The sequence below is a fragment of the Dysidea avara genome, chromosome 10, assembly GCF_963678975.1.
Source record: "Dysidea avara chromosome 10, odDysAvar1.4, whole genome shotgun sequence".
Classification (NCBI taxonomy): domain Eukaryota; kingdom Metazoa; phylum Porifera; class Demospongiae; order Dictyoceratida; family Dysideidae; genus Dysidea; species Dysidea avara.
Window position 1 is genome coordinate 22,094,110 of NC_089281.1, and position 12,229 is coordinate 22,106,338.

Consider the following 12,229-nt stretch of genomic DNA (forward strand, 5'->3'; position numbering starts at 1 on the left):
GTTCCGATGTTTCGTATAACATCGTTTATGTAATAGTGCTCGTTACTAAGACGATAATGTGAAACCACGCCCACTTTTTGCTCGATCTTGGCGGTGAAAGAACTAGTGACAAGGAAGTGCGATGGCTACTGCAGTGTCTCGCAAAGATCAAGTGGAGAGGCTGCAAGCTAGAATGAAATATATCGCCCTTTCTCCGACGTGTAGAAGTTCACAAGTTCTGACACCCCGTGACTTGACAAGAATCACCATAGACGACCGACAGTGAGTGGCTTTAATTTCTTTACTATAAAGAATACACACAAGTGTGTAGTAAGTATGCATAGAGGATATACCTCATATAGTTGAAGTCGGTAGCGACTTCGCGCTCTGGATGCTGCAAATTTGCAAGATTCCAGAGAGCTCAAGCACTGGTTGCTAAGCAGTATAGCTGTACACATTAGCTAATAAAGTGTTATGTCATTTGTCTGATAATATTCACTGAGCCATTACCTGTTGTAGCTCATGGTTTTCAGTGTATGGTGTAAATTAACTCATACGACTGCAGGTAATTGGTTGATGTGGAGGGTGTTTCTTGTGACTTTAGTAGCCATAGCAAAGTAAGAGAAGTTATTAGATCAGGGCATGCCAAGTGATAAAAAGGATTTGGTGATAATTTCTAAGCGTTAAAGATATCTTGGCACATTTATAGGTTTTCTTTAATCAATAAGTGTTACAATTGTGTGATAGCTAGATAGCTAGATCCTTAAAAATGTATGTATTTCAAATTAAAGTTTTGTGCTAGGGTGTATGCATGTTGTGTGCAAGGCCTGGCAGCCATGTTTGTGTCTGGATGTCTAGGAATTCAATGTGAACTAAACTACTCAATTATAACACACAGGCGTGACAAGTAATAGCACTGTATCTGTGTGTAATTAATTTTTATTATGTCACTAGGAGTCAGTTATGTTTAGATCATGGCCTACAAATATAGACTCCTGTTGTAGACAGGAGTGCCAACTTATTCTGCACTCCTATTTTACCCAATGACTTCAATATACTTCCCACTATGATTGCCTTATGGGTAGTTAGATAGTTTCTTTGGTATTTCAATTGATAATTTTGGAGAGATGGCTACAACTAGCTGGAAGTTAAAAGATTCCTTGATAGGTGTCCTTTTTATTAAATTTGGACTTTCGTTTTGGCAAACACAACTTGTGTGCGCAGTGGATCAGTGATAGATAAAGAAGTGAGATGGGAAACTGCAAGGCCATATTTTTGTCCGTAACTCCTGCTGACTATTCTGTATATAGCAAACAAGATCTTTCAAGTGTCACTATTCAGCTCAAAAGGTGAAATTTTTGGCTATCTTTGCTTCTATGTATATGTAACAATTGTTAAGTCAGTCTTATTTCTTGTTATATTGTCACTGCATGCCAAGCAATGGGCATCTGGTGACTTGAAAGGCTTTATTTATAACTACTATAAAATGTACAGTATAACAAAGTGACCTAATTGTGCACTAGCAAGTCCACAAAAAAAAGCATTCTTTTGATACAAGGCTGAATGATTATGGAAAGTCTAAACACAAACAACAGAAACAACCAATGGATAATGGAACTGCTATACTAAATGTTCCAGATCAATACACTAGAGAGTACATATGTACTTTTATAATACCTTTAGATGTTTATATAGTATAGTTATCTACGTTTGTATCTCAGTGGAAACCAGGGGTGGATCCAGACTTTTTAAATGGGGGGTTCCACTCTGGAACTGCAACTTCAGCCTAGCTGTAGGTCGAAAACAAAAAAAAAGGCATCACCTGCTGACAATAGCTGCCCCTCACCATAGATTCCCTCACCGACTTATTTATAACTACATACATAGCTTGCTACACTGCTCCTCTTAAGAATACTGTGACTGCTCTATTAGAGTATCTTGAGTAAGAGAGGCTCTTTCAAAAGGGGGGTTCCATGGAACCCTTTGAACCCCCCTGGATCCGCCCCTGGAAAATCACTGTGTTGTGCAGGTTTACCACTTGGATGAGTGGCTGTCTACCAGTAATCTTTCTTTTCTCTCTGCTGTGTAACATCAAGACACTGCCGTGCTAATAAGGAAGCCATGTGCATATCAACAGGAAGAAAGAAAACATGACTTTCACGCATGCATAGCTCCATGGCTCCCACACCATTTTTTGCATCATAGCTGTCTGCCAAGTAGAACAAGACATACAGCAAATTTAATTAAATTTGTTCCAGCTATTTATGGATGTTCAAAAACTTTCCTTTGTTTTTCTTAAGCCTAAAGGGGTCTAAGGGAGCTTAGATTTCTTTTTGCACAGTTAGCAAAAAATGCTATAAAATACAAATGTGTACCTTGATTGCCTTAAGCTTTGGCATGAATAAAGAGCACATAAAAGTGTTCATTGATAAATATATTTGTACACAGTGTTATGAACATTTATTCGTGTAAAAAATCAAACTTTTATCATGGCTACATAAACTGTAGAAGGGAATAACTAGAAATTTGGTGTGTAGATAAGCTGATCATTGTAGAGTAACAGCTACAGAGTCATAAAGCAAAAATCAAATGAGCGTAAAATCACTTGGTCAAGATACTCTAATACAGCAGTCACTGCGCAGGATAAAAATGTAAATAACAAATCTAAATAGAGTTTGGTTTGAACCAGGGACCTCCACACCTAACTCTTTGACTTGTACATATCTTTGCTGTTCACCTCACTTATTATCTACTTTAAAATCTTGTTTAAATCTGCCTTGTTAGGTATAATCAAATGTACTTTCAGTCGTAGAGATGTAAATACTGCTTTATACCACCCTCATCCATCCAATTCTTGACTACTGTTCTACCCCACCTTAAAAAGAAAATGTGCAAGCTATCATCAGAGAAGAGCTACCAAACTTATACCCTCTCTGTGTGATCTACTACCATATACCAAAAGACTTCAGAGACTCAATTTGCCAAGTTTACTGTGTCATAAAAGTAGACATGACTTATAAATTAATGGACCTGTAGATATGGACATGCAAGAGTTATTTATTTTTGAGAAGGTAAAATGTGATAAATGATTGGAACAGTTTACCCTATGATGTTGTATCTGCCCCTAATTTAAAACTAAATTAGATATATGTAACCGCCCGTTTCAATTTTGATTATGTATAGGTTATAAGTATGAGTTTGGTTTTATAAGACATTTGTCTTTCGTACCACCAATTAATAAATATTTGTTTATAATTTCATAGATCTACTTAGGATAGAATATTCTATTTGTGTTCTGTTAGAAGTCCTAAAGGCAACCAAGAAATGGTTGCAAAAACTTGCAATGATATCAATGCTAATAAGTATTAACATCATTGCAGCCACTTCTTGGTCACCATCTTACACAACTTTATATCACCCAGGCTTTCAAGGGTTCTGTTTGAAGGAAGAATACTCTTGGTATAAAACCATAAGGATGTATAGCAGACCTCCCTATGGATGCAAATAGGGGCTTTGGACTATAATAACCAGATCTCTTTGAAGTTGAGCAATGTCAAATAATAAACTGTGTTGTAAATATAACTTTTTAAAATGTTGACTTAACTTCAAACTAAAAACAACAAATATTGATGAGCAAACTGGTTAACCATTTCTTGCTTACAATTTGATGCACTGTGAATTAACAATCTCAACTATGTAACAACATTCATTCCTGACATGCCTGCAGTCTTCTAAAAGCATTGGACAATGCAAACTGTGTTCGGCCACCAAAGAGCCAAACTAGCAGAGCTAGCTAGTAGTAGTACACAAATGACTAACAATGATGATGGCTTTTCAAAGTACATGATCATTGATGATACAAGATGGTTCAACTGTGTTTGTTAGTAAGGGGATCACCAGCAGTATCAAATATTGCAGTGTTTGCACTGTATTAGGCTAATGGGTTTAGTGCATATAATCATGTGGCTGTATAGAATGACAAAATGAAGTACTGGCAAAATAATTATCTTCATCGCTCTTATATATAATGCGCATGGCCTAGTCATTTTTGGAGTCATCTATAACTGTTTGATTTCCACTCTACCAGCTTCCCTTCCATTCAGCATCAGTAAAAATTACACTATACCGGTGTTTCAATATAGTGTTGGTCAAGGAACAGGGTTTGGCAGGAAATAATACTAGTATTACCAATAATACTGTAACATTCTGCAATTCTCAATGCAATGCATGCATACAACTAGGTGTTTCTACAGCTGAATGTTAATTTACCAACCAAAAACACATTGTGAAATATCAGTTGCTTCTATAATCTGTGTTATGCCAATAAACTGACCTTCCCTTTATTACTGGTTGCCAGAAATGATGTAATTGTTAGTACTTGTGCATTAGTACTGATTACAACCATGTCATGTGCTAGGGAATACAGGCAGACAGATTTTTGCTTTAAAAACGTTATGGGTGACATGATATTTGATGCAAAGAAATAATTACAATTGTGTTTTAAATTCAAATCTAAATGGTTCATGACTACTATTGATTGCGCTGTTCAAATTATACATGTACTATTATACACATATTCACTAATGCTAATCAATGCATTACTAGTATGTGACACTCAACTTTGGTTGGTAAATCTATAACAATGTGTATAATTATTCTTACTATTCCTACAGTTATGGTCAATATCAACAAAGCTTAAGGGAAAACACCCCTCGTCACTTGTATAGTATACCTGGAGGTAAAATCCCACCATATGGCGATAGAGTGGCATTTTCCAGTCAAAGGTACATAAGTGTGTCAAAATAATAATCCTGTGTATACTTAGTATACATTTACAGAGACTTGCCAGTGAAACAATTCTATACCAATACATCATTACATAGAAGCAGAGTTCGACAGACTGATGAACTGTAGGCATGAATGTGTACATTGTATAAATTACATATACACACGTTGTAGGACCCCAAAGCCATTTTCTTCCCATGGAGTAATGTAAGTTACTTTCTATCTCTACCTTGTGATAGCTACAAATATCCCACATCCACCTGTAGTGATAAGGAAGTGAATCTACCCTTCCCAGCCGAACATCCATTCACCTCTCATATCCCACACTTTGCAGTAATTCCAAACACTTCGACACAAGACGAAACTGAGCCTACAGCCAAGAACATTAGCACAGACACATCATATCCAGTGTTTGTGAAAGAGAAGGCTTCAGATAACTGGTCACGAAGAGAAGAGGTGAATGTAAGCTCTAGAGTTCATCAGGGTACAATTCCAGTTTGGGATTATCCTCGTTCCAAAAGACATCAGGTATTTAAATGTGTTATAACTTTTCAAATAGCTCACTTCACATGATAATAACACACTGATAATGTCTAGATACAGTTATGCATGATGATGCAAACACCACACAGAATAGAGCCTATATGCATGACTATGTTCTATCAATATACCCAAAACATTTTTTATGTGTGTATCAACATGATTAGTAAACAACATTATTTTAAAGTATTTTATTAACCAAAACAATATGTATTACATTACCAAATATGATGTGTGGGTTTGTTACAACATCAGGGTGTAAATAATTGGTACACTACCATGTATTGTTTATATAGAGAGTAATTGTCTTCCCATATTTTTATATAGCGTTGCTATACTTACCCGGCACCCAAGCAGTTATATTTGTTCGAGTCTCAACGACAAACTGGAAGATTTTCTGTGAGGCCATACACTACCCAAGGTCACTTCATCCTATTTACACGCTATATAGTACATTCATTGGTTCCTTTAATATGTAGGCCTGGACCGTATCAATAGATTAACATACCATGCAACTTCTTACCAAAGCCACTTTCCAGGCTACTGGTTTCAACCAGATGATATAGCCAATGATGGGGTGCAGAACGTGTTGATATTAGATGATCAAGTGAACCCTGACAATGTATGTCTATAGTGTTAATTAATGTGATACAAGCAACAATTATATAGTACTAATTAATGTAATATAAGCAACAATTAAATAATATTAAGTGTAGATGCAATATTTTGTCTTTGTCTCCATATTTGTAAATTGTGTTGTATACAGGTTGATGAGACAGACGAGTTTGATTTTGACACACAGAACAATGTCAATAACTGTGACAAGCAAGTTGGTGGTGAAGAACAACTAACTGGTGGAGAAGAAGCTACTAAAATAGACAAAGAAGAGAGCACAGAACCTCCACTTGAGTTAGAAGTTGAAGGGGATGAAAGTGACTCTATACCAAGTGCACCACACCTAGATACTATGGATCAAGATTTGCAAGACATGTACCATTTAGCAAGAAATGCTAAAATATCTCCCACCAAACCATACATGTCTATTGACAGCCAACATAGACTTTACCGTGTCACCTTAGTACCAGACAGTCAACTTCCTGGTAGCAGTAGACGAAAGCAACCAGCATCCTCAAGTAATGCTGCTGCAGATAAACCGGCTTTTAACCCAACCCCATTTTCTCCAAGAACAGCCATTGCCAGTAGAAGACTGATGAGTGCCTATGAATTTGACAGAAGTGCAGTCAAACGAAAATTCCGTGAACAGTATCCAGAAAATGCTCCTGACTTGAGGGAAAATTCGACACAAGGAAAACGGCATCTAATTCATGGACGCCATGCATATTTCTTTCACTGATTTATTTATTTTTTTGAAATACAAATCCTAATGTGTAAAAGCAGTTGTATTTTATTTTTCCACACTCAATGCAATTGCTGTAGTAAACATGCTGATGCAATATTGAAAACTTCAAACAACACTACCAGTATAATTATAAAACTTAAAGTCTGGCCAAAATTACAACATCCCTTTTGAAGTGGTTGAATGTATAGTACGGTACTTCTCACACACAACAATTATAGTTCAACCGTACTATGTTATGGGTTGCAAATAGTACAAATTGGTGCCATGGTTAAATTGTTTTAATGCAGGTGTGGTCTAGTTATGATTTGCACCTTGAGTAGTTTTCCAAAATAAAGATACTTGTTATATATGCTTAAGCAATGTAAAGACAATACAAAAGCATATAGTTTGTAATTTTTGTGCTAATTCAATATGATTGTATATCTGGTTAGACACACCTTTGTACCTAACAAAGTTACACCTACAATGTTGAAACACAGTAATTTAAAAACAAACAACATGTTCAGTGTATATAAAGCACATCAACTGTACTAACAGGTAAGTTATATTCACAGTGAAGTACAAGTGTTAAAACTTTAGCAACAAGAACTTATCAAGCAAAAGAGAAACAGCAGCAAAATGAAGAAGCTTATTTTGATTGGAACCTTTCTAGTTGTCATCCTTGCTGTAAGTAATATATATACGCAACTGTTTAATGTATTATGTATATAATATTATATAGTATATGCAATAATGTGCTCTTTTTGTGTTCACAGATTGCACAAGCTGCACCTACAGGAGACGATGACGATGACGATGATGGATATGATGATGATGATTACCGTGGAGGATACCGTGGAGGATACTACCGTGGTGGATACCGAGGCAAAGGATACGGTGGCTATGGACGAGGATATGGTGGCTATGGACGAGGATATGGTGGATATGGAGGACGAGGATATGGAGGACGAGGATATGGCGGTTATGGCTATGGTGGATATAAAGGCTACGGTGGTTATGGAGGCTATGGTGGTTATGGTGGCAAGAGATACTGAGCTAACTCCATATTGGAAGTGTTTGTACAAAAACTGTGGAATTAAATACAGAATGTGCATATTCAATACTATGTATTAACAAAAATCTATTTACATCAGTGCAGTAGCATGCTCTATAGTAGCGATCATTACATGCATAGATGTTTGGCTTGTGTACATTAGTCACAGTATGTAGAACCTTAGTATTATCACCACTTCAAATGTGACCTCTAGGTAATGTAGGAAGATTTAGAATTTTTCAGCCATGCACGCTGCACAATTACATCAGAAAGTAGCATTCATCTGTATAATGCCACCACGCAGCAGTGAATAATCCAGCTGCAGACTGATGGTAAAACATAAACTTTCTTGTAGTGTGAAATTATAATTCACTAGTATTATATGGTTTATGAAGTACTAACAAATTAAGTAGATACTAAAATTATTTACTACGATTCATTTTGATAGTCACAGTCTTGAAGTGAATATGCTGAACAAACTGTTTGCTGTTTCTTAGTAAATACTTCACTAAAGGGCAATTATATTACTTGTAATGTCTATTAGAGTTTAACACTTCACACACACACACATGCACACACACTACACACACACACACACACACATACACACACACACACACACCACCCACACCCACACACCAATACACACACACCACCCACACATGCACACACACCACCCACCCACCAATACACACCACACACACACACACATACACACCACCCACACATATACACACAGAACACAATACATACCGTCGGCAACACAACACACATTGCATAGTACGTATTTTGGACATTCACTTGCTCACAGCTATATATGTCAAAAAGGTGTAGCTATCCATTCACTGGACTGGGCTACTGCATGGACTCAAGTTTTTTTTGTTATTTTCTTGCTCTTTATCACCAGATTTAATCACATAAGGTGTTTTAGAAATTGATACCATTCACTGACATAAAACATGTACCGTATAGTAAAAAACTTTGGCGGTAAAAAACTTTGATGAATTTGGCGAATAGCGTTCAATTCGCCAAAGTATTTTTCACCAATTATTTTAGATGATCACACGAGCACATTGAGTCTCGCATTGACTAACTAGAACTCGAGATGAAAGTCAGCTCGTACCAGGGGCGGAGGAAGTAGTTGATATGAGGGGGGGCTGGGCTGACCCAAACTTATGGTAATGAAGTACAACATTGTCTCTGGTTTTGGTAAGGTGAGACCATAGATAATATACCCCTATGGTGAGACCTAAAAATATATATTTAAAAAAAGTCACAACCAGCTGACAATAGCTGTCCACCTCACCAGCTCCGCATTTATAGCTAATAAACTACATACAAATCCTTCCTACACACTGCTCTAATACTGTGACTGTTTGAGTGACTGCTCTATTAGAGTATCTCGATCTTTATCGCGGTTTTCAGCCCCACTCCAAGAACGATAATTTCGGGCCGATATCATTCTGAGGGGGACTAAACTCCCTTCAGCAGACCGAGGGGGGGCTTCAGCCCCCTAGCCCCCCCCCCTTTCCGCCGCCTATGGCTCGTAAGTTACCACCGCGCAATAAAGATCGAGCTGACTTCGGAGATATATTATTTTAATCGCCAAAATTTTTCGCCAATTTTTTCAACAGAGAGGTTTCGTCTCACTTTTTTACCGCCAAAGTTTTTTACTATACGGTATTAAAACTTGTACTTTGATCACAAAAGTTGCACTAAAACCTAAGTGCAGTTCGTTATCAACAATAATTTGCCTACTGCTAGCAATGTTTCAAGTTTCAAGCATGCATTTGTGCACTGTTAACACTAACGTATCTGTCTGTCTTCTCTATAGCCTTCTTGTAAAATAGCACACAACAATATTTTTACACCATGCAATTATGTTATGTAACATAGAAATCGTCTATAGCCTTTCAGTAGTCTGCGCATTCACTCTAGCTTTGCCGGCTCTTTGGTTTATAATGTTTGTAAATAGCAACAAGTGGGCAGTGTTACATTTTAGAAAGAATTGCTTCTCATTGTGCACACTTTCAAACAGGAAGGTATAAGGTTACACATATTTGCAATAAATACGGTAACTGTAACAATAGTTCAAACCAAAGTTATACCATTAAATAAACCACCAAAACTAGCACCTTTTTCAAACACACATCTTTAAACAGGCTGTAGGACCAGATGTCCTACAGATCTTCAACACTTATGCTTAAATAAATTTAAAATAATAGACTACAGTTAGCTGTACGCATATGCCTATAATATTTAAGACAAGACATGGAGTGTGGTATACTACTCTATGTAATCACTTTTAATGGTAGAAAAAGGTATTTGTGGTTGATGTGTTTGAGCAAATTTTATGTGAGTCCAGTAGTCCAGTCCAGTAATCCAGTGTCCAGTGAATGGATACACCCTATGTCAAAATTATGATGACAGACCACAGATGTTCATATATAACTTAACCATGTTAACACTAGAAAATGTATAACTTTATGATTATTAGCACAATACATCTTGAAAGATGTTATAAATTGTCTATGTACTATGAAAAGAATCCCCAATGATGACACTTGTGTCACATTTGTAGAGAGCTCAAGGCAATAAGTAACTGCCACTTTGCTATACCTTCCTCTGTATTCTATATAGCCTGAGGTCAATGGGTACCTGTTTTTTTTTCCAAAAACTTATTTTCTAATACATGTTCTATAATTATAATAGAACAACTGGTTCATCAGTCTATCATAGTCATCATAATTATTATATAGATATTCAACAGTTAGTCTTGATGTGATGGGCCATTATGAGCATTTGAACATACCTGCCAGGTATTTGAACGTAAAACTAGCTGTACTGCCTATAGCTAGTTAAGTTGTAATATAACTTTAGAGAAACAGAACTTTAGGAGCTAACCATAGGCGATTCTAAGGGGAGGCTGGGGGGCTGCTGAAAAATAAGTTTTTAAAAATCTTGGGGAAATTTGCAGTATAGATTGGCATTGTCATTTTTAGCATTTTCCATGTTTTAGCATAAAATTTAGGCTGTTTTCAAGCCTTCAAATTGCAAAAATCCCTCAGCTTCTGGGGGTTGCATCCATATCTTTGCCATATGCGTAGTTATAGTTTTTTAGTAATGAGAATGACTAGCAAAGATGCAATCAGGATTATGGAAATTTGCTTCAATTGTTTGCAGTGAAGAAGTGTGCAGTAAGAAATATATTGATTATGGTGCAAATAAAACTATATGGAGTTTTAAAAAGAGGGAAATAATTTGCATGTACTTGTGTAGTAAAATCGCAGATAGCAAGCATGGGAGAGTATATAAAGCCTATGTACCATATATAGAGGACACTTGCATCACAGTGCTAGAGATAGTATAGAACAGTAGGTATTAATTGGAAAGCCTTATGAATACATGCACAGGAAATACCATTTAGCCTGGCTTGTATCAACCATGTAGCTGGTGGAATAAAGTCAGTCCTCCCCAAAGTTTAGGACTGGGAGACTACAATGAAAATAAATATTAACAAACCAATTACATTAATGTTATAAGTATGATAATAAAAAAAAGATATTGTATGGGATTATTCTGTCAGGGCAGGGACTGATCGGGGGGAGGGGGTGGATGGGGTGGCTAGCTACCCACCATGATTAACTGGTGTGTAACAGTTTGTTTTATAATTATCACTCAAAATTCAAAAGCTATTCCAGATTCAATCTCAGGAGGACAAATTTTAAAAGTTTTCTGGGGATACATGCCCTATGCACACTAAGCAAGCTTGAACAATTAAACTTTGCCAAATCCCTACTTCATATTTAAATTTTGCTACTGTGGTATGGCTTGTAATATATGAAAGACCAAACCTAAGCCAGTCAGCCACCCCCCATGATATATTTCTGGATCAATTCCTGCAAGGGAGGAAATGCAAAGGCATTGAAGGGAGTCTTGTGTGGTAGACTCAAGACCAATTCCAGGAGTAGCTCTTCCATCAGGGATTGCTAAGATGCCCTTAAAAAATCCCTGTGGCTTCAAAATTGAAAACCCCCAGGTATTTCACCCCCAAGCATCATACAATCAGGGTAGCCACAATTTGTGGTTGATCATACAGTATCACTGATCCTATTACATAATTGTATAGCTAGGAGAACTATGGAACCCTGCACACCTACCAAAACAACCATCATTGTTAGATGGCAGTTGACAAGTGAACAAGATAAGGTTGAGACAAATGACTGATTATGGTTCTATTATTTAATGACCAACATTAAACAGTCACTAATAAAGTGCAAGCAGTGTAATCACTGAGATTATGACTACCTCATATCCCCACACAGCAAAAACAAACTAGTGAAGGTTACACACTAATATCTGCCACAATACTCACTATTTTTTTGTAGTGACATTCACTAATAATTTTGTAGTTACCATTACTATCATGTGGTGACATTCACTAATAGAGCTCTATTCACTACTATGTAGTGAGGGTCACTACAAAGGAGTAGTGAAGGTCACTACTAAAGTAGTGAGCATCACTACACAAA

The 12,229-nt window shown here is 36.7% G+C and overlaps 2 protein-coding genes across 2 annotated transcripts; both read left to right on the forward strand.

Moving 5' to 3' along the window:
• The first annotated feature begins 8 nt into the window (after positions 1 to 8).
• Positions 9 to 6,754, forward strand: LOC136236735 (uncharacterized). The gene is made up of 8 exons (XM_066026977.1): positions 9 to 261; positions 4,653 to 4,763; positions 4,818 to 4,889; positions 4,939 to 4,971; positions 5,031 to 5,292; positions 5,632 to 5,725; positions 5,784 to 5,926; positions 6,071 to 6,754. The coding sequence occupies exons 1-8, from the start codon at positions 122 to 124 to the stop codon at positions 6,656 to 6,658; spliced, it is 1,443 nt and encodes a 480-aa protein (XP_065883049.1). The 5' UTR covers positions 9 to 121; the 3' UTR covers positions 6,659 to 6,754.
• Positions 6,755 to 7,170: 416 nt separating this feature from the next.
• LOC136236740 (keratin-associated protein 19-3-like) lies at positions 7,171 to 7,791 on the forward strand. The gene is made up of 2 exons (XM_066026984.1): positions 7,171 to 7,330; positions 7,420 to 7,791. Exons 1-2 carry the CDS (start codon positions 7,283 to 7,285, stop codon positions 7,696 to 7,698), a joined length of 327 nt encoding a protein of 108 aa, XP_065883056.1. The 5' UTR covers positions 7,171 to 7,282; the 3' UTR covers positions 7,699 to 7,791.
• The last annotated feature ends 4,438 nt before the right edge of the window (positions 7,792 to 12,229 follow it).

What these genes read in the sequence shown, in the direction of transcription:
- LOC136236735 (XM_066026977.1), top strand. Translation starts at nt 122, where the DNA reads ATGGCTACTGCAGTGTCTCGCAAAGATCAAGTGGAGAGGCTGCAAGCT. An exon ending in ATCACCATAGACGACCGACA is followed by an intron (nt 262 to 4,652) that starts GTGAGTGGCTTT and finishes CTATTCCTACAG; the next exon opens with TTATGGTCAATATCAACAAA. An exon ending in TTTTCTTCCCATGGAGTAAT is followed by an intron (nt 4,972 to 5,030) that starts GTAAGTTACTTT and finishes ATCCACCTGTAG; the next exon opens with TGATAAGGAAGTGAATCTAC.
- LOC136236740 (XM_066026984.1), top strand. Translation starts at nt 7,283, where the DNA reads ATGAAGAAGCTTATTTTGATTGGAACCTTTCTAGTTGTCATCCTTGCT. An exon ending in TTCTAGTTGTCATCCTTGCT is followed by an intron (nt 7,331 to 7,419) that starts GTAAGTAATATA and finishes TTGTGTTCACAG; the next exon opens with ATTGCACAAGCTGCACCTAC.